At 41.5% G+C, this 27,986-nt stretch overlaps 1 protein-coding gene across 1 annotated transcript; it reads right to left on the bottom strand.

Annotated features, from left to right (window-relative positions):
• Nucleotides 1-281: 281 nt before the first annotated feature.
• On the bottom strand, nt 282-27,293 carry CXCL14 (C-X-C motif chemokine ligand 14). The gene is made up of 4 exons (XM_075275057.1): nt 27,021-27,293; nt 26,529-26,634; nt 14,913-15,023; nt 282-3,678 (listed from the first exon to the last, which is right to left on the bottom strand). Exons 1-4 carry the CDS (start codon nt 27,082-27,084, stop codon nt 3,663-3,665), a joined length of 297 nt encoding a protein of 98 aa, XP_075131158.1. The 5' UTR covers nt 27,085-27,293; the 3' UTR covers nt 282-3,662.
• Between the last annotated feature and the right edge of the window lie 693 nt (nt 27,294-27,986).

Below are 27,986 nucleotides of genomic sequence, written 5' to 3'. Positions count from 1 at the left end.
AGCCAATAGTGTGCTGAATTCAGTGTACTGTTGGCTTTCTAGCCGTATATAAAACCGCATGTGCCCAAGGATATGAAAGAACCTCTTTCAGCAGATTTTTTTGTTTCACCAGTAACAGACCTGGCAGTTAGTGTTCTTATTGATTTTGTGCCTTTACTTGAATTATTACATTTGGTGTGATTCACACTACATTATAGCATGTTGCCGCCAATTCTGTTGTATTACCTGTTACTATGTACTGTATAAAAAACCTTTAGGTCCAAAAAAACCCCCAACACACATAATTTTCCCCAGTTTATTTAAAAAATGAATAAGAAACCAACATGCAAGTCTTCTACAAACTGAATATACTTAAATAAAATGATAATTTAGCAGTACAATACATAGATAATATACACATTTATAGTACGAACCTTTATCATCATAGTCTATTTACATATTATAAAGTATTCATCTCTCCAGCTAAATTCTGTAAGAAAGGATCAATATTACAGGAAATACTGACTTACTGATCAAGCTTTTGCACATGGCATCGATGTACGGTAGAAAGACTAACAATTTGTAGAAACACTTTCAAAACTTTACTAATGCACTTGACTTTGGGATCTGTACTTGAGTTGTGACTTGCGGCATCCAGACTACTGCACAACCAGTAATCACCATATATCTTCAATATGCGGTACGGGTTTTACCAGGGGCTTGCAATGTAAAGGGTAGAAGCCACAGGGGAAGCAACAGTGAGCTGAAGCAAAGGCTAAAACAATTGACATTCAGCAGCATTTTCGCTGTATGTGACCTTCGCGTTAGTTTAATGGAACTATAAGGGACTGAGGTATTGTGAACATGATATGGATTCTACAGGGTGGGCCATAAGTATGGATACACCCAGGGTAGTCCGTAAGTATGGATACACCAAGGGTGGGCCATAAGTATGGATACACCAAGGGTGGGTCATAAGTATGGATACACCAAGGGTGGGTCATAAGTATGGATACACCAAGGGTGGGCCATAAGTATGGATACACCAAGGGTGGGCCATAAGTATGGATACACCAAGGGTGAGCCATAAGTATGGATACACCCAGATAAAATTGAAGTGGTTGCTGATATCACCTTACCCTTTGTAACCCACCCTGTATATTGTGCTCACAAAATGGCCGCTTTTCAGATGGCCGCCATGGGCATCACCCGACCTTTTAATGGTAGAAGCCTATAAAGACTGTATGTACAATGCATTTGGAAAGTCTTCATACCTTTTCACAGTTTAGTTATGTTGCTTTAGCTTTGTGCTAAAATAAATATCAAGTTTTCCCCTCCATCAATCTGAACTCAATACTCAATGTGAAAAAATAATTTTTTAAATTTTTGCAAATTTGTAAAGGAAAAATTAAAATTAACATGGACATTAGTATTGATACTTGACCTGGGGCCTCTCGCTCATTTTTTAGATGTTTCTACACTTTGATCAGTTTATTGGCTCCTCAGACATATGAAAGTCTGCCTGGAGTTTACCAAAAAGCATCAGCATGGTCTGATGAAACCAAGATTGAACTTTTTTTCATCTATGTTTAGAGGAAACTAGACATTAAATACCATTCTTGCAGGAAAATATGGTGGCAGTAGCATGGTGTGATGGGAGACTTGTCAAGATCGAATCTGAATGGGGTAAAGTACAGAGAGACTCTGATCTGGAGTCCTTTGGACCTCACTGGTTTAAAGGTTTACCTTATAACAAGTCAATGACCCTAAGCACAGAGCCAAAACACAGGACAGACTTAGAGACGACTCGGAGCCCTGACTTGAACCCAATCAAAAATCTCTGGAGAGACCTGAAAATGGCTGCCCATTGACTGTCCTCATCGAACCTGACAGAGTTTAAGTAGATTTGCAGAGAAGAATGGTAGAAGTTCCCCAAATCCAGGTGTGGAAACCTTGTGGCATCAACCCAAGAAAACCAGAGACTGTAATTGATGATGGTGATTTAACGAAGTACCAAGCAAAAGGTCTGAATACTTTAAAGTCAATGTAATATTATAGTTTATAGGAAAGATTTCTAACATTGTTTTTACTTTGTCAGTATGAGGTATTGAGTCCAGAATAATGGGGGGAATACTTCACGATTCAAAAATTCTAAAATTTACTCTTAATTTTTTTTTGTCAAATATATACTGATTTTATGGACCTTATTGAGTGTCCTTTTTTGTGCTAGTGACTTTTTTGATGGGCACTGGGTGCCTAATATTTTCTCAATTTTTATTGAATTTTATACAAATTATCATCTTAATTTTTATGGGCACGTTGGAGAGTGCTCCAAGCGAGTGCTTTTGGAGTACACTATGTGACTTTCCAGCTATTGGCATCTCTTCAAACTACTGAACTCATGGCACAAAAATGTCATAATATTGCTGCAAACTGGTACAAGGGTTAGGCTAAGGCCCCACGTTGCGGAAACGCAGCTGTTTTTGTTGCAGATTTTGTTTGGTTTTTTTGAGCCAAAGCCAAGAGTGGCTACAAAAGGAATGGGACGTATATAAGAGATTCTTATACTTATCCCTTCTGATCAATCCACTCGTTGCTTTGGCTCAAAAAAAACGCAACAAAAAAAGCTGCGTTTCTGCAATGTGGGGCCTCAGTCTTAAGGTAAGAAAAAAAAACATCTGATGTGGTCAGTTAATTTTGTAAGATTCTTTATGATTCAGTGTGGCTTAGCATTGTCTACGATAAGTGACAAAAGGAACAAAACCAGTAGAGGCTAAACAACACGTGAAAAATCCCAGTACAGACGATTAAATTAAAAAAAAAATAATAATAATTGAACTTGATGGTTTTGAATTTTTCTGTATTTTTTTTTTCTTAATTCCAAAAATTTATGGAGTCCTATTTTGTAATTAGAAACACATTAAAAATAAAAATACAAAATGTATATATAAATATCCAGTTTCTGGCTATTTTGTTTTTTTGAATGTAATTTAAATATTTGAATTTTGAATTTTTACAATTTTGTGATTTCGTTCGGAAAACTTGAAAATCCAAGTGCATCTTTTGGAATAAAAAAAATACGTATTAGTTTAAAAGACTGCTCATAAACCCTGACTAAACCATAAAATGAGACAAAAAAAATATAGGAATATTATACAGGGACTGTTATGATGACCCTTGACGAGATGTCGGTCACGATCTAGAAAGCAATTACTGATATTATTAAGCAAAACATATTTTCATACGTGACATCACACGAATTGAAAAAAAGTGTCCAAAACGGAAAAAACAAACAAAATAGGAAACATTGAAATAAATAGGTAAAATAAGAAATTGGTGAATCAAAGAAATCTCTTAACTATATACTTAATGAACTTATAAAGCTCATACATACGATTAATCTTTATCTCAAACACACACGGTACATGTATCATTATAACACAATCTTTCCATTTTCAGAATCGTGAAGACGCTTACAGCAAAATTCAGGAGAGAATGAGACAACTATGAATTTCAAAGGTCTTATGTCGATGTGGCTATAAATGTAAAAATGGACCCTCTTAAAGAGCGTTTATGATCTAAGCGGAGGTTATCTGAAAACCAGGAAAGAAGTTGATGTTTTGCTTGTGCTCCTTGGGCAGTTGCTCGCCTCTGACGTTATATCTTGCCAACGGAACGTCCTCTTAGTCTTCGTACACTCTAAAAAACAAATGTATAGAAATAAATTATTGCAAATTTTAAATTTTAAATTTCCTCTAAGTTTTCATACACTCTAAAAAAAAACAAATGTATAGAAATCAATTATTGCAAATTTAAAATTTTAAATTTCCATCCATTCATATCTGTGACCATAGGGAAAAAGTTGAAATCGCAACTGAATAGTGTTTATATAGACTAGTGCCGTCATATCATGGAATAAGATTCTATTTTACAGAGAAAATACGTTGAGCAATGATGTAGGTTTTGCCAATGCATTCTTTGAACAGTCAACAAATGGAAATGGATACCATATGTCTCCATTATTGGAAGCCAAACTGTTTAGAGATGCTGATAGTCTGTTGGTATGAGCGGCAACCACACTGTAACCTTTGTGTGGATCGCGTTACTTTATGCTACTGTCTGAGAAGAACTTGGTCGTATGTGCCCTTCCATTACTATAAACAAATTCTCCTTAGATATCCGAGTTGGGAAGAACCTACAAAACCACCATTTGGATTTATGTTCTTGTGGTTTTCTGAAACACAAATAAATAACTCAGAATTTTTCTTTCTTCCAGAAACAGTGGCCTACTCTTTGAGGCTAAAGCCCCACGGGACGTCAGCGCTTCAAATAAAGTTCGCAGAGTTTTCCTCCCCCGGAATTACAATTATGTCTATGGGGAAACCGTCGGCATTTCCGTAGATACAATTGACATGCTACGATTTCCAAAAACTCGGAAATCACTGCGTGTCCACACTGCGGTTTTTAGCACAAAGTGGGCATGGGATTCGCTAGACTCTCATACACTTTGCCCTTACTATAAAACGATGCCCATGGTGCCCCGACCTGAATCGGGATATAGTTATCTGTACTACAAAATATCCTTTCAGAGACAAAAAGGTACAGGCGATGACAACGTCCTCTGTCAAAGTCTTTTGTTTGCTGCGGCTTGATAAGTTAGATCCATGGCAAGGAGAAATTTATGGCTAGTTTCATCAGAACAGAGGGCAGAGGAATAAGTTTCCTTCTCTTTATAAGGCTGGGGCCCGACGGGTCGGAAAAGGGAAAATCTCAGCATTTTACAGTACAGGCAAAGTGTACAGGATTCTGGCGAATCTGGTCCACTATGCGGTAAAAATCACCATGTGAACACGCCATGGTTTCCAAAACTGGAAATCGCAGCATTTATACCTACGGAAATGCCAGCGGTTTCCCCATACCGTGTTTCCCCGAAAATAGGTCATCCCCTGAAAATAAGGCATGGGGGAGGTTTCTGTTTAATTGCCTAATATAAAGCACCCCCCAAAAATAAGGCATCCCCCAAAAACCATTGCAGCCTGCTGAACACTGTGCGCGATGTTCTGTGTGCACAGGAAATCCGGCTGCTGCCTCTGCTGTGATATCGTAGGTTGTATCCACTGTCCCTGCTGTAGGATGAGCTGGGAGATGCCGCTGTGCATATGCTCCGCGGAGTTGGCTCTCCCAGCTCATCCCACAGTAGCCAGTATCACAGCAGAGGCAGCAGCCAGCTTTCCTGTGCACATGGAACACAGTGCACAGCATTCAGCTAGCTGCAATGCCCACAAAGTGAGGCACCCTGGCAACTGCCGAAAGCCTCGCTAAGCCACGCCCACCACTTCCGCCGCTACAATCAATAGCAGCACCAGCGCTGCTATGAAGATGGGGAAGGTCAGTAGCCTACCTCCCCCTAACCTCCTGCATGTCTTATGAAGACACCCCCCAAAAAATAAGACGACATGTCCTATATTTAGGATGATAATTTAATATGACACTGTCTTATTTTCGGGGAAACACGGTAGGTATGATAGCAACAGAAAGTCTACGGAGGAAAACTCCACAAACTTTCTATTTAAAGTGCTGCACGAAGAACCGTGACGCGTTCCTGCCATGGTTTTTCCCACACCATTTTATAGCTGCGGGTCGTCCCGTTGGGCCTTAGCCTAAAAGTTATCAATTGGGCAAGGGAAAGACAAATTTTCTACAACAAAGGTGGTTTCACATTTACCGTTTTTGGGGAAAGCCTCACGTTTTCACCTAAAAAATTCCATTATGACAAGATGTTATGAGTAGAGATGAGCGAACAGTGTTCTATCGAACACATGTTCGATCGGATATCAGGGTGTTCGCCATGTTCGAATCGAATCGAACACCACGTGGTAAAGTGCGCCAAAATTCGATTCCCCTCCCACCTTCCCTGGCGCCTTTTTTGCACCAATAACAGCGCAGGGGAGGTGGGACAGGAACTACGACACTGGGGGCATTGAAAAAAATTGGAAAAAGTCATTGGCTGCCGAAATCAGGTGACCTCCATTTTAGACGAATAGTGGATTTCAAATCCGGGTCATATGAGAATGTGAACTTTGTGACTATGAGACAGGGATAGCTGTACAGGCAGGGATAGCTAGGGATAACCTTTATTTAGGGGGGAATGTTATTAAAAATAACTTTTTGGGGCTCTATCGGGTGTGTAATTGTGATTTTTGTGAGATAAACTTTTTCCCATAGGGATGCATTGGCCAGCGCTGATTGGCCGAATTCCGTACTCTGGCCAATCAGTGCTGGCCAATGCATTCTATTAGCTTGATGAAGCAGAGTGTGCACAAGGGTTCAAGCGCACCCTCGGCTCTGATGTAGCAGAGCCGAGGCTGCACAAGGGTTCAAGCGCACCCTCGGCTCTGATGTAGGAGAGCCGAGGGTGCACTTGAACCCTTGTGCACCCTCAGCTCTGCTACATCAGAGCCGAGGGTGCGCTTGAACCCTTGTGCACACTCTGCTTCATCAAGCTAATAGAATGCATTGGCCAGCGCTGATTGGCCAATGTATTCTATTAGCCTGATGAAGTAGAGCTGAATGTGTGTGCTAAGCACACACATTCAGCTCTACTTCATCGGGCTAATAGAATGCATTGGCCAGCGCTGATTGGCCAGAGTACGGAACTCGACCAATCAGCGCTGGCTCTGCTGGAGGAGGCGGAGTCTAAGATCGCTCCACACCAGTCTCCATTCAGGTCCGACCTTAGACTCCGCCTCCTCCGGCAGAGCCAGCGCTGATTGGCCGAAGGCTGGCCAATGCATTCCTATGCGAATGCAGAGACTTAGCAGTGCTGAGTCAGTTTTGCTCAACTACACATCTGATGCACACTCGGCACTGCTACATCAGATGTAGCAATCTGATGTAGCAGAGCCGAGGGTGCACTAGAACCCCTGTGCAAACTCAGTTCACGCTAATAGAATGCATTGGCCAGCGCTGATTGGCCAATGCATTCTATTAGCCCGATGAAGTAGAGCTGAATGTGTGTGCTAAGCACACACATTCAGCACTGCTTCATCAAGCCAATACAATGCATTAGCCAGTGCTGATTGGCCAGAGTACGGAATTCGGCCAATCAGCGCTGGCTCTGCTGGAGGAGGCGGAGTCTAAGGTCGCTCCACACCAGTCTCCATTCAGGTCCGACCTTAGACTCCGCCTCCTCCGGCAGAGCCAGCGCTGATTGGCCGAAGGCTGGCCAATGCATTCCTATGCGAATGCATACTTAGCAGTGCTGAGTCAGTTTTGCTCAACTACACATCTGATGCACACTCGGCACTGCTACATCAGATGTAGCAATCTGATGTAGCAGAGCCGAGGGTGCACTAGAACCCCTGTGCAAACTCAGTTCACGCTAATAGAATGCATTGGCCAGCGCTGATTGGCCAATGCATTCTATTAGCCCGATGAAGTAGAGCTGAATGTGTGTGCTAAGCACACACATTCAGCACTGCTTCATCAAGCCAATACAATGCATTAGCCAGTGCTGATTGGCCAGAGTACGGAATTCGGCCAATCAGCGCTGGCTCTGCTGGAGGAGGCGGAGTCTAAGGTCGGACCTGAATGGAGACTGGTGTGGAGCGATCTTAGACTCCGCCTCCTCCAGCAGAGCCAGCGCTGATTGGTCGAGTTCCGTACTCTGGCCAATCAGCGCTGGCCAATGCATTCTATTAGCCCGATGAAGTAGAGCTGAATGTGTGTGCTTAGCACACACATTCAGCTCTACTTCATCAGGCTAATAGAATACATTGGCCAATCAGCGCTGGCCAATGCATTCTATTAGCTTGATGAAGCAGAGTGTGCACAAGGGTTCAAGCGCACCCTCGGCTCTGATGTAGCAGAGCTGAGGGTGCACAAGGGTTCAAGTGCACCCTCGGCTCTCCTACATCAGAGCCGAGGGTGCGCTTGAACCCTTGTGCACACTCTGCTTCATCAAGCTAATAGAATGCATTGGCCAGCACTGATTGGCCAGAGTACGGAATTCGGCCAATCAGCGCTGGCCAATGCATTCTATTAGCCCGATGAAGTAGAGCTGAATGTGTGTGCTAAGCACACACATTCAGCACTGCTTCATCACGCCAATACAATGCATTAGCCAGTGCTGATTGGCCAGAGTACGGAATTCGGCCAATCAGCGCTGGCTCTGCTGGAGGAGGCGGAGTCTAAGATCGCTCCACACCAGTCTCCATTCAGGTCCGACCTTAGACTCCGCCTCCTCCAGCAGAGCCAGCGCTGATTGGTCGAGTTCCGTACTCTGGCCAATCAGCGCTGGCCAATGCATTCTATTAGCCCGATGAAGTAGAGCTGAATGTGTGTGCTTAGCACACACATTCAGCTCTACTTCATCGGGCTAATAGAATGCATTGGCCAGCGCTGATTGGCCGAATTCCGTACTCTGGCCAATCAGCACTGGCTAATGCATTGTATTGGCTTGATGAAGCAGTGCTGAATGTGTGTGCTTAGCACACACATTCAGCTCTACTTCATCGGGCTAATAGAATGCATTGGCCAATCAGCGCTGGCCAATGCATTCTATTAGCGTGAACTGAGTTTGCACAGGGGTTCTAGTGCACCCTCGGCTCTGCTACATCAGATTGCTACATCTGATGTAGCAGTGCCGAGTGTGCATCAGATGTGTAGTTGAGCAAAACTGACTCAGCACTGCTAAGTCTGCATTCGCATAGGAATGCATTGGCCAGCCTTCGGCCAATCAGCGCTGGCTCTGCCGGAGGAGGCGGAGTCTAAGGTCGGACCTGAATGGAGACTGGTGTGGAGCGACCTTAGACTCCGCCTCCTCCAGCAGAGCCAGCGCTGATTGGCCGAATTCCGTACTCTGGCCAATCAGCACTGGCTAATGCATTGTATTGGCTTGATGAAGCAGTGCTGAATGTGTGTGCTTAGCACACACATTCAGCTCTACTTCATCGGGCTAATAGAATGCATTGGCCAGCGCTGATTGGCCGAATTCCGTACTCTGGCCAATCAGCACTGGCTAATGCATTGTATTGGCTTGATGAAGCAGTGCTGAATGTGTGTGCTTAGCACACACATTCAGCTCTACTTCATCGGGCTAATAGAATGCATTGGCCAATCAGCGCTGGCCAATGCATTCTATTAGCGTGAACTGAGTTTGCACAGGGGTTCTAGTGCACCCTCGGCTCTGCTACATCAGATTGCTACATCTGATGTAGCAGTGCCGAGTGTGCATCAGATGTGTAGTTGAGCAAAACTGACTCAGCACTGCTAAGTCTGCATTCGCATAGGAATGCATTGGCCAGCCTTCGGCCAATCAGCGCTGGCTCTGCCGGAGGAGGCGGAGTCTAAGGTCGGACCTGAATGGAGACTGGTGTGGAGCTATCTTAGACTCCGCCTCCTCCAGCAGAGCCAGCGCTGATTGGTCGAGTTCCGTACTCTGGCCAATCAGCACTGGCCAATGCATTTCTATGGGGAAAAGTTAGCTTGCGAAAATCGCAAACTGACAGGGATTTCCATGAAATAAAGTGACTTTTATGCCCCCAGACATGCTTCCCCTGCTGTCCCAGTGTCATTCCAGGGTGTTGGTATCATTTCCTGGGGTGTCATAGTGGACTTGGTGACCCTCCAGACACGAATTTGGGTTTCCCCCTTAACGAGTTTATGTTCCCCATAGACTATAATGGGGTTCGAAACCCATTCGAACACTCGAACAGTGAGCGGCTGTTCGAATCGAATTTCGAACCTCGAACATTTTAGTGTTCGCTCATCTCTAGTTATGAGTGTCAATTGTGGAATAAAATGCACTTAATGGAGGTTTTTTTTGTTTGTTTTTTTACACTTTTTCATGTGCTTGTAGATACTTTGCATTCTTTCAAAACTGCATCACAATGGCTAACTGTATTTTCTAATTTCTTGAAAACGTAATCATAAGAATCTTTACCATAGAAGTCTAAATGAGGTGGATCAAAAACCTATTTCATAGATTAGTCTGTAATGAGATGTTCCATTTACATACAGGCAGAAATGTCTAAATCTATAGAAATTTCATTTGATGGGAAAACTCAAATGGTTCTAACTAATTTGGTCAATATAAATTGGATCTAATTTAATTTTTTCCTCCTATAGACCAAGTCTTATATCAGTTTCGTAATTAAATATTCTTATGGCTACATTTTAATTAAGCAAACTACATATATGGCAAAAAGAGCATGAGGCCTGGTTCACATCTGCGTTGGTAATCTGTTCAAGGAGTCCACATGGGGACACCCCCCCCCCCCCCAAACGGACTACTGAACGCATTGGCAAGTGGTGAGCAGTGAAAGCACATGGACTCCATAGACAATGTGGGGTCCGTGTTCTTTCCGTGCAGTGTCCACATGAGTCAAGCAGACAGGAAAGTAGATTGTAAAGTACTTTTCTGCTCGCATGTTCCATGCGGAGACCATGTGGAAAGCACACGGACCCCATTAGAGTCTATGGGGTCCATGTGCTTTCACTGCCAATGTGTTCAGTAGTACGGGGGGTTCCCAAGTAGACTCCCCGATCGGATTACCAAAGCAGATGTGAACCAGGCCTAAAACTCCCTGAAGACCTTAGAATCCTAGAATCTATTAGAGCTGGCAGATACTTGTATATTTCTGATGACTTGACATCAGTTCCTTCTTGGAAGGAATACATATCTTGGGTGCTATCAATGCCCATTCATTTTAATAATTTGTATATTATAGTATGGGGTAAAGAAAGGATCATTCATTTTGAATGTTTAAGCAACAAATGCTTATCTTTGGAGATAACCCCAAAGAGCAAGAACTCTAATTTCTTATGAAACCAATTCTAATAAACATCACAAGATGCTAACAATAGTCTTGAAAGGCTGAATTCCATAATACTACCACTAGGTGGCCACACATGGACACAGTTAGGATAGTTAGCATATTGTCTTGTGATAAGTTATCACAAAATAATATTGTTTTTAGAAAAAGCTGCTAGACTTGTAATAGACATATCTGGACATGTTCAGCCAAGACAGGTAAGAAATAGAGATGAGCGAACACTGTTCGGATCAGCCGATCCGAACAGCACGCTCGCATAGAAATGAATGGAAGCACCTGTGGCGCTGACTTTGCCGGCGGCCGGCCGGCGTCACAGGTGCTTCCATTCATTTCTGTTCAGATCGGCTGATCCGAACATTGTTCGCTCACCTCTAGTAAGAAACAATGTATCGGTAGGCCACCGCCAATGTAATTGCAGTAGCTTATTTCTCTTTTGCCACTGGCAACACATGCAAACTAGGATGAAGCAAGTCTGAATAAGTGTGGGAAAAGTACTAGGAAAAACAAGTATTTATCAGACAGCCAGTGAAATGTATGGCCAGCTGGGCAACACAGTGGCTCAGTGGTTAGCACTGCAGTCTTGCAGTGCTGGAGTCCAGCGGTCGAATCCTGACAAGGACAACGTTTGCTAGGAGTTTGTATGTTCTTCCCATATTTGCATGGATTTCCTACCATACTCCAAAGACATATGCATAGGGGAAAAAAATGTATGGCCAATTTAAAGGCTATGGTCACACCTGTTTGGTAATACTTAAGGGATTCCATTCCACTTGAACAATTCAGGGCGGAAACCCAGTAGACCCCATTATAGTCAATGGGGTCCACAGGTATCCATGAGTAATGGATTGGGTTTACTTTTTTTGGATACCCGAAGATGAAAATTCCCAACTTTGGTGTGAATCTAGAGTAACAGTGCAAGTATAGTTATTAAATCAACACTGGACTGTACATATCAATGTCACAGTGAACTTTTTGTGTTGAAACTTGCAAGAAATTCAAATCTGTTGGAACACGTACACACGTTGCAGCCAAAGTTGTGTGTAGCACTATGTGATGTGATGTGATCATAAGATCTCTATCAAAATAACTATATCTCCATCCACATCTATGCATACTGTATATACTCGAGTATAAGCCGAATTTTTAAGCACAGTTTTTGTGCTGAAAAGCTCCCCTCGGCTTATACTCGAGTCAAGCAAAAAGAAATTTTTTTATTTATTTTTTTTTGCTGGTGGTCTATGACCAGTCGCAATAGTAATGTATAGAATCTCCCATAAAATAGTGAAAAAAAAGAAGCTTTAAAAAATATAATAAAAAAATAAAATAAATAAATAAAAGTTGTAAATCCCTCCTTTCCCTAGAATACATACAAAAGTAGTAAATGACTGTGACACACATACACATTAGGTAACCCTGTGTCTGACAGTGCCCGGTCTACTGAATATAGGGTATCTGCAGTGCTCCTGTTCTGTCGTAAAGGGGTTAAAAGGAGCACTGCAGATCCCCTATATTCAGCCAGACTGAGTTCCACGTGGGGGAAAAAAAAACCCAGTCCTCAAGCTCAGGGAAGGGGGAGACAGACAACCAAAACACCCCCTCCCCTTCCCCAGCAACTACTGCACCCAAAAAACATTTTAATTTTTGAAATTTTCCAGTAGCTGCTGCATTCACCCCCCCCCCCCCCCTCGGCTTATACACGAGTCAATACGTTTTCCCAGTTTTTTGTGGAAAATTAGGGGGGCTTATACTCGGGTCGGCTTATACTCGAGTATATACGGTACTTTATTGCAGCCAACAGTTCACCCTCCATACTTTAATTCTAGAAAATGTCAATGTGACGTGAATTAGCCTGAAGTTAACGTATCCATCTAAACTTGCAATCCCTTACAACACAAGACACAAGCTGTCAGGTGTTTGATGAAATTTGCTAATTTAAGCTTTATATATAAAGTTTCTATCTTCTTATGGCTGCGTGTGTAGCTAATCTGGATTCTCCGGGGAAATTTCCGTGCCCACAGCTGGGGCTTCTTCATGATGGACTGACACATGCTTCCAAATAAAATAATTAGAGTGAATTTTCTAGTCTAATCAGAACTCGCTGCCCTCAAGCAGAAAGTATGAACTCCACTCAAAGGTGCTATTAATAGACGTCAACCGCATCTCATTATCACATTCCTGACAAGGACGGGAGATGTCTGGGAACAGTCACCCAAATCTATATTAAATAAGGTAAACTTCGTTTTTGCCTAGGGTTGCATTGACACAGCGCTTTTTTATGCTGAAGAACCAGACGTTTTTTTAACTCTGCCATCGTCCTATGATATCCAGTAATGGACAGTAGTGTGAACGTTGTCTTATTGGTTGTGTATAGAAATATTCCTTCTCTGCTGGAAGAAGAATAAATTGGTATAAAATAGTTAAATACTTGGTTAAGCGAGAGCAGATCTCCAAGGAGCGCAACATAAAGTCTGCTGTTCTGTGCAACCCAAGTCCATCATTGTTTTCCTGAATTCAATTCTCAAAAGAAATTTTTTAACATGTGCTATTCAGAATTCTTTGGACTAAATGTAGAATTGGAGGAAATCCACGCAAACACAGGGAGAACATACAAGCTCCTTGCAGATGTTGATCCTGGTGGGACTTGAACCCAGGACTCCAGCGCTGCAGTGCTAACCATTGAGCCACCGCATTGCCCCTGTAAGGGCACCATTATTTGACAGCTTGGGCTTAGGTTAAGTTCACATCTGCGCTGGAGTCTCAGAAAAATCTGAGGTCTTTTCTCTCTGCTGGCTTCAGCAAACACTCGGTAGATCCCATTATAGACCGCTGTTTTAGCAGTCCAGTTCTCCTTCATTTGGATCCCCCAGTGGAACCAGAAGATAGAGCCGAGCACAGATGTGATCCTAGCCTCAGATGGTTTTATTTATCTTTCTAAAGGGGTACACAGGCTTCTCTTCATATGACGTTACAACAGTATTCGACGTTACAACATATGATGTTACAATTGGGGTTGAGCCGATCTTGAGATTTCAGGATCATTTTTAATATCTGATTTTCAATCATTTTCCAGCCGATCCCGATAGTGAAATTTGCTCGATCGTTGATCGGGATCCGATCTTTCCCTATCCCGATCGCTCAACCCTAGTAATATAATGTATGTACACTGGGGTTGAGCCAATCTTGAGATTTCAGGATCGTTTTTAAAATCCGATTTTCGATCATTTTCCAGCCGATCCTGATCGTGAAATTTGCTTGATCGCCGATCGGGATCTTTCCTGATCCCGATCACCCTAGTTACAACATATGACGTCACAACAGTATATGAACAAGTTTCATCCAACTTTATCAGAAGAGGCAACATCCGAACCCAGATAGAACAGAAAAGCATTGTTGGCAGAGCCCAATTTCAAGGGAGGATACACTATAACACGAGAGAGGAATAATCTGTATTCTAGGTTTATAAACATTGTTTCAATTTCTAACAAGATTATAAAAGGGATTTCTGATCAGATGTGGATTTCTTGTGTGTAGTATGTTAGAACAATACATAGGCATGCAGGTATCTATATAATGGTTTTGAACATTTCTAGGTAAAAGCAAACTAGTTTCAGGAATTAAATCCTTCTTATTGTAAAGTCCTGTATTAGGTCAGAGTAAACTAATTTCAGAAAGGAAATTGCATTAATAATCATAATAGACCATGTAGTAGTAGGACAGTGGTAGGGGGTATAGGTATAGGTATCAGCGGTAGTCATATAACAATTAGTATTGATGATGCTAGCGTGTATTCAAGTGTGTAACTTGAGGGGGTGCAGAGGGTGCAGTCACACTGGGGCCCAGGAGCCATAAGCACTGGCATCAGTATTGAGATTGCAGCTTCCATCTGGCCCACAAGCCAAGAAGACCTACAGATTACCCGAACCACACTAAGGTGGATTAAACTCCTTAGCACCTGACCATCACTATCAAGAATTGGCTGTAGGAATGAGGTAAGGGACAAAAGATTGCACCGGGCCCATAAGACTTTAGTTACACCCCTATGTATATTAGTATCTGATCCAGAATTAGCAGCAGTAACAATAGTACGAGTGCACCTACCTGTTCTTTTCCCTGTAAATCGTGTACCATTTAAGGAACTTCTTAGTACTGTGCAGTTTAGGGTGTAAGCAGTATTGTTGTCCTCTGAGCCGGGATACATGCATAGTTACACTAAAATGAAAAAAAGACATACATCATGTTGCACGGCATGTAATTCAGAAACTGTGTAAAATAGAAATATTCTTGTCAATAACCTTATCTAAATAATTACATAGGCTATATTGCATTATACTTTACAGGTCTCTCTTCACAATGTATATCAGATAGGTAGATTCTACAAGTTGACCACAGCACCTGCAGCTTCCTTAAAGAAATACTAAATAAAAAAACTTCATAAAATTAAAGATCCCAGCAATTTCCTCTTTTTGGGTCCTTCCATCGTTCTATGTTATCTAATACGGCAGCAAAACTAAGACCATCTATATGTATCTATATTCTGTTTTGCAATGCCCCCCCCCCCCTTGTCCTTACAATGCTGTGATGGGATGTAAGAGAACTGGCTACAGCAGCAACGTCCATCTCTGGCTTTTCAGACAAAGTAAGCCACACCCCTTTTATGAGCCCTGCCCCTTTTATAAACCCTGCCCCTTCGAACGAAGTACCTGTCAAAGACCTAACACAGCAGATTTACCTACGGCTACTTTAGAGGTTTGCTGGATGACGATGACTACTCATTCTATTCGAACTCTATTCCAGAATTTGGTAATGTTGATCCCGTATTATCCAAGATATTACTAGACAAGTCATTCATGATTAAATTGACAAATATTACAAGGAAAAACTTATCAATGAAGAATTGAGATTCTTTTCTAATATGAGTTCTGACATATTTATTGCTCTCTCATACCGTAGTGCTCTCCTCTACCACAGACATAAGGAATCAGCTCATATGATCTGTCAACACCGACTGATGCAGGGAAACACATTGCAGGCCAGAGTTATTGTTACGTATCAATGTACTCTGCCCTTTATAGTTTGGATTAATATGGCCATATCATGTACCATGTACCATGTTCTCATCTTTGTTCTTCTTATATAATGTATAGTGTAAGGAAAATCCAGTCACGTGCATAAATACTTATAGACCTGCACCCTTTCTGGCCCTGAGAACATATATAAAGTCTTAATATAAAGAATTTATGTGTGTTGTTTTAAGAAAGCCATCCACAACCTGCCCCATTCCATCCTCTGACCTAATCTCCCGCTACCTCCTCATACTTCACCTCCAATCCTCCCAAGGCCTCCTCCTCTCCAAGACGTCTCCAATGTATCCTCTACAAACTGGGACTCACTACCACAATGCATAAGTTTTTCTCCCAGAATTCAAGTCTTACAGAAGACCTTGAAGACTCCTTTCTTTAGCAAAGCCTGCAACCTTCAAGATCCCCCCAGATGCCCCACCACCACATGGACATCTTCTGCCCTCACCTACTACTGTCTCTATCCCTCTTCCCTCATAGATTGTAAGCCTATACGAGGAGGGCTCGCTGTTCCCCTGTACCGGTTGGTCGCTTTGTGCTTATTGTACTTGTTTCTGTATATTTTGCTTTGTATGTAAACCCTCATATATATAACGCACCATGGAGTTAATGGTGGTCTAACATGGATAATAATGAACCGACTAATGATTCTCGCACCGGAGTTTCTCCATAGAATGCCTGATCCTGCCCATTCACTTTACTCCCAATAAACCCTGTAAATCCCATTTACTATATTTATTATTATTCTTTTATTCTTTTGCTATTGTGTTATGAGGGGTGGGGTGCATTTCAGCAATGTGTACCTTAACCTTAGGTTGACTTCACACCAATTGAGATACAGACTGGATTTAGGCTACATTTCCTGGACTGAGCCCTGACTTGGGATTTGGACTCCAAACATCATAGTGCTTTAAGATATTAGGAGTCTATGCTTCCCCTCTCCTGTACCGTAAATGTGTATTCCATATGAGGACAGTAGATCCAGGGGGGTAGCTTTAGGGATGCAGAGTTTCTACCGAGCCCTGAACCATGAGTGGGTCCCAATAGTTCTCTTTAGAGATGAGCGAGTAGTATTCGATCGAATACCTCGCCGCCCTAGGAATGCGTGTAAGCGGCCGAACATCAAGAGGTTAAGCGCAGTGAATATTTGATGCGCTTAACCCCTTGGTGTTCGGCCACTTACACGCATTCCTAGGGTGGCGAGGTATTCGATCGAATACTACTCGCTCATCTCTAGTTCCCCTTACTGTCCCATATAATATCACTATTGTACATGACATAAGGTAAATACAGATTTTGCTTAGTTATGCCTCCGATCCTAAGTGATTTCTGGAGGATTCTTAAGAAGCCATTGCATTTTTGAAGCCATTTTTTTTCCTTTTGGAGCAGAACTACAGTATTTACTTAGCATACAAAGTCTTAGAAGTGAATTACATTTGTGTTTTATGTCCTTTTTCAAAAGCTTTAAGCCTCGGGCCATAAATGTCATGCAATAATGTATCTCTGTGACATACAGTAGATATTCAACCCTAATGCCAAAAAGAGACTTCTATCCTACTAGGCCACACATGTTGGGTAAATTAGAGACAGATCCTTGTGCTCGGAGCCAAATAACAGGATCTGCCGCATGAGGCGAGTCTAACCTCTGCAGTTATAGGTGACATAGAAGCACGCTAATAATGTCTGTTGTCAATTTGAGCATTGTTTGGAAACAACGTTTAGTATCATTGGTTTCGATGTATTCCCAAACGCGCTTTTAAAAACTACATTTGGCTGCAGTAAGATAACTAAGCACGCATACCAGCTGTGCCTGACAAAATGTAGGTCATCTGCAGTTAAACATTTGGGAGACCTGGCACCGGAACAAAAACTGCAAACACAATTTATTCAGTAAACAATCTGTGATTAATTTCCATCGGCTGGATGTGCCGATGAATGTGCGCTTCTTGGTCTTGAACGTGGATTATCTGGTTAGGTATTTAATCCGGCCATTTTCACACAGAGCATTCTCTTGCTAATTGAAGGGAAGCGGCCGCCTGTCCTCCGTATTCAGCCCAGTATTTTGTATCAAAGCTCACATTTCAGGGTTTTGTTAAAGCAATCAATTAGTACAAAGTGTTTGTCTAATGTTTCATATGAAAGTGCACATCAGAGACGTAGATGAGGTCTGAAACGCGCAACTTACTGAATGGACTGTCTAACCTTCCTCTGGATCGGTGTTCTAAATTATTATATAAAATGGGACATTGTTTTACCTCTAATGGCTGCGGATGATCCCTTCAATAATCTAAGTCTGTTTTCTGTATATATAGTTTGACTTTCCATGTCAATTATACAAGATGTTAAAGATGAAAAAGCAAAATAAATTCCTTAAAATGGCACCAAAAACTTCTTTGTTGCAATTTGCATTAAGATGGGTGCCAAATGCTCTACAGAGGCAAAAAGAGGAAGAGGCACCAAGCCGACCAATGTGTAGAATTAGGCAATAATAAGGCAAGGTAAGCAGAGGTAATGGCCGCTCACCTGACTTGGTTGTGTGGGACACAACAACCCTATAGAGGTATATAAAAATGGATGGTACAGGTAAGTAGGGCAGCAGCTGGAGACACGCCAAGAGACGTTAAGACAACAGACTAGAAGATGGACCGTCCTCCTCGGGGGGAGAAGACTTCCAATTTGGAAAGGTGAATTGTATGCACTTGAAAAAGAGTAATACCAACTCAGCACTGGGGGCGTCTCCTGTACTGCCAGAAAACTCTCCAGTGACGCCTCCATCTTCTTCTCTGGACCACCTCTTCTCCCACGTCACCTTCGTGTCTTCATCCAAAAGTGCTGACTGCACCTGTCCATCTGCCATTTTCCTGTGGACTCTACTGTTTGGCCACAGGAAAAATGGCCGACGGACATGCTCAGTCGGCGCTTTTGGATGAAGACTCGAAGGTGACATGGGAGAAGAGGCGGTCCGGAGGAGAAGAAGGAGGCGTCACTGGAGAGTTTTCTGGCAGTACAGGAGACGCCCCCAGTGCTGTCTGAAAACTCATTTACATAAGGAAGAAAGAAGAAATTCCTCAGGAACGGCGGCGCCGATCAGAATAATAAAGGTAAGAGAAGAATAACCTTTCTTAAGGCTATTCCTACATGTACTTAGTTAAAAAAGGAATTCTAATGATAGAATCTCATTAAAACACCAAACCAGACCTGGTATCGTTTGAAGCCGATTTTTAACTTGGCTAAAGACCCACGTTACATGAAAAGTTTGCCGAAAAATGCGTCAGGCACACAGTAGGGTTTTTTTCTGCAGCATTTTTCATTGCGAATTCGCAGTGTCTTCCTCTGTGGACTTTCTGCCCCCCTTGCACCTATACCAAAAACACCATCATCCCCGCAGGTATAATTGGCATGCTGCAATTATCAAAACCGCAACTTTGGCCGATTTAGGCAGAATACCATCCACTTTCCAGGTACTGTAAAATTCTGTGTTTTCGCAACGTGGGGCTTCAGGCTTACATAGAGCTACCATGAAAATCGATTAATAGATCGTATTCATTGTATGTATCAAAGTTGCGATATCTACAACCTTTTTAGTCACCATTATAGATCCCACTGAAGTCATCCATTACATGGCCTTTACGGAGATGTGAACCCAAAAATATTACCAACTGAAAATTGTACAGTATATTGTAAACTGGACTAAAGCACAGTGGGAACAGAGCCTTAAATATGTCAGCCTGTAAGAAAAACTTAAGCCTTTGTAGTAGCAGGAGACTAGAGAACTTTTTTCCGCTATAATTCCACTGTATTGCCCAATAAATCAATAAATGTTTCCTCATAGGAAAGTTCCATTTTTTTCAAGGAAAAGGGACTCTCCTTTCCAAGAAACCAGTATCTAGGCTGGAAATAAACTCATTTTGTCAGCAATACAGTATTTATAATATTATGTGTTATAATGTAATATTGGATTTTTTTTTTAACAAAAATCTGGCTCACAATTTTGTAACTTTGTAACTCTTATGCAATATTCACTATATTATTCAACAATTTCATTGTGCGCCTGGATCTCCTCTATAATGGACACTTGGGCTTTCCTTAGCTATTTGCTAGTGTACAGTTACTCCTGGCAGAATTACAAGTAAACAAGCCAAACTAGTTATAATGTATAGGGGAGGGGGGCAGATTGCTCTTTATTGTATACAACCTCAGCCTCAAAGTAGAATGCAAAATGGGGACATTAGCAGCAAAAAAAAAAAACTGATAGGACACCAAGTACGATGGCTTATACAGCCATAGAACAGATCGTCTAGGAAGACCCTGAACATATTTCAACTTTTTATGAAAACTCCCGTACCCTTTAAATGTTTCATAGCTTAATTAAAGATGTTGCCAGTTCCCAAAGAATTGTGGAGACTGTAATTTCAGATTATTGGTCACAACACGAAGTATTTTATTGCTACTTCGCTTTCATTCTTCATGCCTGAGCTGATTCTCGTGAATGTGCTTTCACTAGTCAGTTTCTGGGAATATTCCCAGACTCTGCCCTGCAAATGTGCAGGTACTGATCTAGGCAAGGCAGGAATTCAATAAATAACCATGGAACTCCCCTCAACCATGAAAAAAAAGAGTAGTTATGACTATCATGGTGTTTGCTGAAGTATTCCTTCGAGATGACCATGTAGGAGAGTCCTTCACTGGGTGAGGTATAGTGGAAGTGACATTGAGGGGTGTGATCTCGAAAGGGTGAGGCTAATCTACAGCAAGACTATGGATCTTGATGTATACTTCTCCCTCATAAAACACAACCCTAACTCTCAGGAGGGTGTATATTGTAAGCAATAATATAACTCCATGGCCTGGATTACTGTACGCTCAGGCTACCAGGCCTCAACCCTGAGATTGCCCCAAAGCTACATAAAATATACCACTATTCTAAATGGCACCAAGTAGGTAGGGACCCCATTCCATATTTTGCATTGCCTTGGAGTTTTACAGTACACACCTGTGTAGACTCCCCAATATAAAGAAGTCTTTAGAGCTAATGGCTGCTTCCAGAAAACACTGGGTGGAATTGATTAAGCACTGCACTCATTTTTGGAGTAAAAAAAGTTGCAAGGTTGGTGGATAAGTGAGCATGGATAGCTTGTCTAGTCTAGATCAGATTTATCAAGTCAGGAGGATAGCTAAAGTCACAATCTCCTGCCATGTCCCATGCATACATTTTAGCAGCATTTACCGTTTCCTTCTCCTATAGGGCCCAAACCGCCATTCAGACTTAAATACAAAAGCATCCTATCCAAAGGCGTACCATGAAGCTTCTTGGTCGCAATGCAAAATTAGTACCAGGCCTTTCAAATATAATGGATTTTTTATAGTACTGTGCTCCTAACAGCTTATGGCCCACCTGAGGCTCGTGGGCCCTGGGTGCAATTGCACCAGTAAACTTAATTTTAGCAACCAGTGCCAGGCAGATTCTAATAATGTAAATATAGTCAATGGCTGCATTAAAGGAGGGGTCACTGGTCAGGTCACATGTAGAATATTGTGCTCAATTTTGGGCACCTATATATAGGTCTGATATAGCTGAACTGGAGCTGGTGCAAAGAGGGCGACCAAGGGAATGAAGAGGTTGGGTGCATTAGAGAATAAAGGCAGGTTATCAAGCTTGGGGTTGTTCATTTTGGAAAAGAGGTGGCCTAGCGGTGCCTTTATTACAATGAATGGACAGTACAGAGAGATTTTCCTCGAAGCCTGTAAGTTTGACAAAGGGGGCCTCCTCTACAGCTGGAGGAATACAGGATTTACTATAATGATTCTATATTTACAGAGAGCGTGAGACTATGGTACTGACCGTCAAGGGATGTGGTGACCACTGATACCAAGTTCAAGAGGGGCCTGGGTATTGTTCTTGTTATGGGACCTTGAATTTTTTGGATAGGAGGTTTGTCCAGGGACTATAGTCTAATTCACATATTTGGAGTTAGGAAAGACTTCCCTTTAGTGAGTGAATTGGCGTCATCCTTATGGAACTTTTCGCCTTCCTTTGGATCGACTTGGTAGATTTATAGGTTGAACTATCCTTATGTACTAAGTTACACCCCTGTATCAATTATAAATTCTTAAATTGTCACAAAAATTGCCATGTTCTTACTGCAGTAAGAAAGTAGAGTAACATCTCGGGACACAGAAACAGAAATCTACACCAGCTATGAGCTAGCTTAGCTTGGAGCCTTGTCAAAAGTTATGCAATGGCCAACTCAGTGCCCCCACACTCGGTGATGCCAAAGGAGTTGGTTGTGAACTATATTCATAATTCACCATTCTACTCCATGTTTCGTCTCTGCTCCTAGGCCTGCTGTGACGTCATAACTTGGTGGACGGAGCAGAAAGGAAATATTTTTAATATAACTCACTCCTTGGGGCTACATTAACTGCAATGAGCACCCCCACTGGTACTGATGAAAGCACTTCAATGTAAGGGGCGCTGTGGCTATTCCCAACTCAGTGTATGAGCCAGCTGCCTGCAATGTCTGCTTCTCACTTCCTGTATTCCACCCCCCCCCACCCTGCTGTACGTGACTCTCAATCCGTCCACAGATCAGATAATATGCACATGCTTGTACAGAATGGACTCATTGTTATCTATGTGTTTACATACTGAGATAACAGATTCGGCTTTATCAGCAAAGTGCAATTTGTAAGTGACGTCACTTGTCCTATCTCCCAGGTCCGTGGTTATAGCAACATTTTGTAAACAATGGGAGGAATAAGGTCACATAGCAGGCAAACAAAGCAGAATTTCTAAAGCAATATATTTAGGGAAAGTCTTCAATCTACATAAGCTACCAGTATAAATAGAATCCTTGAGGTGGGACAACCCCTTTAAGGATGGCATGTGAAATCTACCCCTTTGTTTTCAAACTGTTGCAAAGTGTATTTTTTTCCATGATATTTGAAAAAAATTGGGGCAAAAACTGGCATTACAATGTGTGAATAAACGTTTAGAAATGTGGCGCATACTTTTCAGGGTGAATGCTCTGAGCATCTTGGTTAATATTGACCATTTCTCCTTCAGGCAAGAAGTTGCCTATAGGCATTAGTCTACCATTCATCCTCCAAACTGCTAGCAAAGGTGACAAAGGGCCAATGACCACCCTGCTTAACATTTCCACTGGTACAGTCTGATGGCGGCATACTTTACACCATTTCCACCAACACATGTTGTTCAGATTGAGTCTCAAAGTCACAGTGCCCAATCCAATGATCTCCGCACAAACTGTATTAGTTGCTTTCGAGGCAGATTAAAACACATGACTTGAAATTTTGCTCAGGCTTCAGTCAGTAGCTTCTGCGGCTTCATTGCTAATCAGTTGTCACTTCTTGACGTTTTACCAAGCAAAGATTTATGCTTTTTTTAGACACGTTTTACACTTCACTACACAGTTTTCAAAAATGTCTAGAAATGGACACCTATACAAAAAACATGGTTTATAATGGGCCAAAGCATCTAAAAGGTCTAGTAAAGATGCACCAAATACGTGTCTGGGTTCTGGTGGCAGACATAACATGACCATTGTGATAAATTTGGCACATCTTCTGTCTATTTAGCCTAGTTCTAAAGGATAATCTGTCACCAGAACCTTGTATATCACCCCTGCCTCCACATAGATGGGGTCAATAGATTCTGGGAATTTGTACCTCCACTGCCAAGATATTGCATTTTTGTCAATATGCAAATGAACTAACAACGACCCTCGGTCTACTAAAGAGCTCATTTGCATATTGACAAAAACTGCGATATCTTGCCAACATAGGCACCAATGCACTAGTAGAAAACACTTGGATTTAGGGGACTCGTATATCTGAGCAGCGGAGTCCTGGTGTCCAAATTTGAGACAGGAATAAATAATTTTCCTTCCACTTCAGAAAGACCAGATTACAGTTCACTGCGGATTCTCTAGCAGGGCAGACAATCGAAATATTCAGTACAGACATTACTTCGGATGGGTTGTTTTTAAGAAAAGCCTTTGACTTTGGCTGTGACTCCTAAAGCGTGACCAAAGATTGCCCTGAGACTCGTTGTCAGAGTTGCTGTGTGGCCCTAGCCTAAAGGGGTCATCTGGCCCGAAATCCAAAAGCTTCTGGCACTAGACCAGATGATCTGTGTGGGGTCTGGTGTCAAACCCTGATAGGTAATCACTATAAAAATGTCATATGGGGCTGGACAATAATGCAGACTGGACCTGCACTGGAGGACTGGATATCTATGGAAATAATCCCTTAAACTCTTTAAGAATACAAATATGTAGTTTAGTAGATTTGAATATATCTGGTGCTCTATTGTTATTCTGTGACAATGCTAAGTTGGTGTGACTTTATATCACCTCAACCACAACCTCTTCAATAAGGAGTCAAACCTCCACTGATCTGATATTATGGCTGTACATAGGGGTTTTCCAAGGAGTTTTTATTGACTTGGTCTTGTTCCATTCCTCCCTCCTTTTAAATACATGTATTATAATAAAGCCAGCCCCCATAGCACAGATTACCTGTGAGATCGATGGAGGGTTGCGTGGAACATCCTGGGGAGCCGGATGCTGATTTTGATCACATGACCTAGGGGTCCCTCAATGGCATCCTGAGGACCATATAAGTGAATAAATACTCCTGTGTACCAGTGTTATTTTTTTTTTTTTTTGTAGATTGTGAGCCCCATATAGGGATCACAATGTACTTTTTTTTTTTCCTATCAGTATGTCTTTGTAGAATGGGTGGAAATCCACGCAAACACGGGGAGAACATACAAATTCCTTACAGATGTTGCTCCTGGCGGGATTCAAACCCAGGACTCCAGCACTGCAAGGCTGCAGAGCTAAGCACTGAGCCACCGTGGGTGTTTGGGTGCTGACAGGTGAGGTGTGAGAATTATTACGCATCTTATTCATTCTGGTATAAGTCACATCACTTACAGTAAATCAGATGGACCAAGATGTCCCTTTCCCAGATTGCCTTGATCTCTGCCCTACTCTACCCAAAAGTGATGTATCTTTGGTATAGATATGGTATAGCTATGAGCCAAAGATGTCCCTTACCTAAGCCCATCAACTCCTGTTTTCCGATGTTCATAAAACAGTAAATTCCTCCAATGTATACAAATATAATCATTTATACATGCTACATTTTAGCACCATGAACAGAACTCGAGTACATTATGTGAATCAAATAAGCCCTAGATTACTGACAAGTACTATCACCATGCGGTGTAGTCACCATGCCCCTGCAGCAATGGAATAATTCTCCGCTTCAGATGAGTTATTAAACTTATTATTAAAGGAATTATACAGTTTTGGCAACTTCCATATAATCGGTATTTTGCAATAGGAGTGGAACCTATACATAGAAACGCAGGACGGAAAGGTTTGCACCTCTTCTATGTTTTGGACTCGTTCCTATCTTGGGTTTACAAATACTGATGCAAAACACTGACTAAATACGAATAGTGCGAAAGTGATCTTAGTCATATCATTCATATATATATATATATATATATATATATATATATATTATATATGATATCGTTATATATGATATATATGTTATATCTTCTTTGTTTGCAGCCACTTTAACATACATTGCGGTTGTTCCATTGACTCCACACTAAAGAATATTCTTTAGGAAGAATGTATCCGTACACAACTTGGCAGAATTACCGTTCAGGAGTCTTAGAAATCTGGATGCCAGCCTTAATGAGGTGTGTAATGTGAGCAACTAGTGTTGTAAGTAACCAATGAGGGAACATAATAGTATGGGTAACATTTCAGCATTGGATAGCTACAGTATTTTTTCCCCCCTGGTTACATATGACAGCAGTTCCGAGAATGTAAGCAATGTATCTCTCCTATACAGACTGCAATGTATTGTAACACCTGTCAGCATGTACAATGTTCCACTTATCACAGAGCCGATAACCTACAATGTCAGCACCAACACTGGGGTATTCATTTCCATTACACAAAGGACCTAACATGTACCTAACCTACAGAATAGTGATACAATGTATTCCTGTAGCATAAGGTCATACACTGACTCATTGCACAGATATAGCAGGGCTGAGTTTGTCATTTTGTGCAAATATTCATGATAATACAAGGTGTCACCTGTGGTTTAATATTAGATAAACCTACCAAGTTATTGCACTTATATTCAAAGTCTAATAACAAATTCAGCTCTGTAAAACTCTTATTGATGCATAATAACTTCACTACATTAATAATGTTTTCTATAGAGTGTAACCAAATCCATAATCTTAGTTATTTCTAATGTTTTCAGAAACTTTACAAGGCTCAAACAAGTAGGCAAATATTTATATCAGGGGATACAATGTCACAAAGAGAAATCTATGAAAGTAGAATAAATGTACATGCTTGGTGAATAGGACACTAAAAATGCTATGTACAAGGATTAGATGTAGCAGAGGTGAGTTTGTCGGGTGTCCAAGGCTTCATCCATTATTTTGCATAGATGGCAGTGAGTTGCATGTGGGTGTATAGAAGACTCCACAATGGAACCATAATAAAGGGTTTAACGAAGAATTACGCTCTGCGCATAACCCATAGCATAAAGTCAATAAATAAACATTACATACATGACCATCTTCTCCTCGCAGTAAGGATGCCTTGGTTTGATTTCAAGCTTTTGCACGTCTGAAAATCTTATTTTTGGACCCTTTCGGGAACATTTGCATTTTGACCCTAGAGCAAAATAATAAGGAAACCTCATCAACGCAGGGAGAAAGTAAAAAGTTATTTCTAATGTTTTCTGAAACTTTACAAGGCTCAAACAAGTAGGCAAATATTTATATTAGGGGATACAATGTTACAAATCTACGAAAGTAGAATAAATGTAGCAAGTAGAATGACATGCCTTATACCAAAGCAAAGTACTCTAAAGGAAATCACGGCATGCAAAATACTGGCCAATAATTGTAAAAATATTGAATAATCTAATAATTTGTTGCATGCAATGGTTCTAATAGAGATGTAGCAGTGCTGAGTTTGCACAGTTTAAAAAAAAAATGAGCAGTTCAAGTCAATACTGATAATGTATAAATGATAGGAGTAAGGATAAGAAATCTCACCTTCCACATGTAGTGTACACACAGCTATGAGGAGGAGAAGGAAAGCTGCTACCAAGGGTTTCATGTCCCTATTGCTCTTGTGTTATTGCTGTAGTGGTGGTTTGGTTCAGGGTGCCCTCCTGTGTATTCTCTGGTGGCTTTGCTTGGTGCCTCTGTCCTGCTTATACAGAATCCACCTCCAATATGAGGCTCGCCTTCCTTGCCTGTCCTCTTATAAAACACATCCTACAGCCCAGGGTGCAAAGTCATTAACATGCATAGCAACCAAACTACTCACTGCAATTTCCTCACTGTGTGGAGGGTGGAGATTTCGTGCTTACTCTGCCCTGTTCTGTCTGAATGGAAGGCTTGAGATGAAGACTGGTTGGATTTTGTAACCAATCGATCATAGATTTTATTTATTTCAGTAAATGCATCAACATTTTTGGGGGTCTGGTTGCACATTCGGAATAATATACTATTGTATTAATATTGTTTTGCCCTTGCGCAACCTTATAGTAAGATGTTTATTACTTTGATATAGTTTTTTGTTTCTCTAGCAGACAAATGATGGCGTCCACTAGGCTAGGAGTAGGGGTCAGCTAGAAAATTTTTTGCCAAAGTTTAGGGACAACCCCTTAAAAAGCATAACTGTAGTCACTCAGCTTTCCTAGAATCAGATATAAATAATGTATTTTTGGATGTAAGTAAGAATGAATAACAATTCAAGGATAGATAGATAGATAGATAGATAGATAGATAGATAGATAGATGGTAGATAGATAATAGATAGATAGATAGATAGATAGATAGATAGATAGATAGATGACTCTTTGATTTTAGGCAAGGCTCCACAGGGGTGTATAATGAACCCAAGCCATAGTAAGGCTTCCATAGCAGTCTATGGAGCTTTACTGTACCTGCCTCCAAAGTAGTAATGTAAGTTTTTGTTCTAAAGCCCAGGGGTCAGCAAACTTCGGTCCTCCA

Source organism: Leptodactylus fuscus, chromosome 5 (genome assembly GCF_031893055.1).
Source record: "Leptodactylus fuscus isolate aLepFus1 chromosome 5, aLepFus1.hap2, whole genome shotgun sequence".
Classification (NCBI taxonomy): Eukaryota; Metazoa; Chordata; class Amphibia; order Anura; family Leptodactylidae; genus Leptodactylus; species Leptodactylus fuscus.
This window is presented reverse-complemented; position numbering and strand designations above follow the sequence as displayed.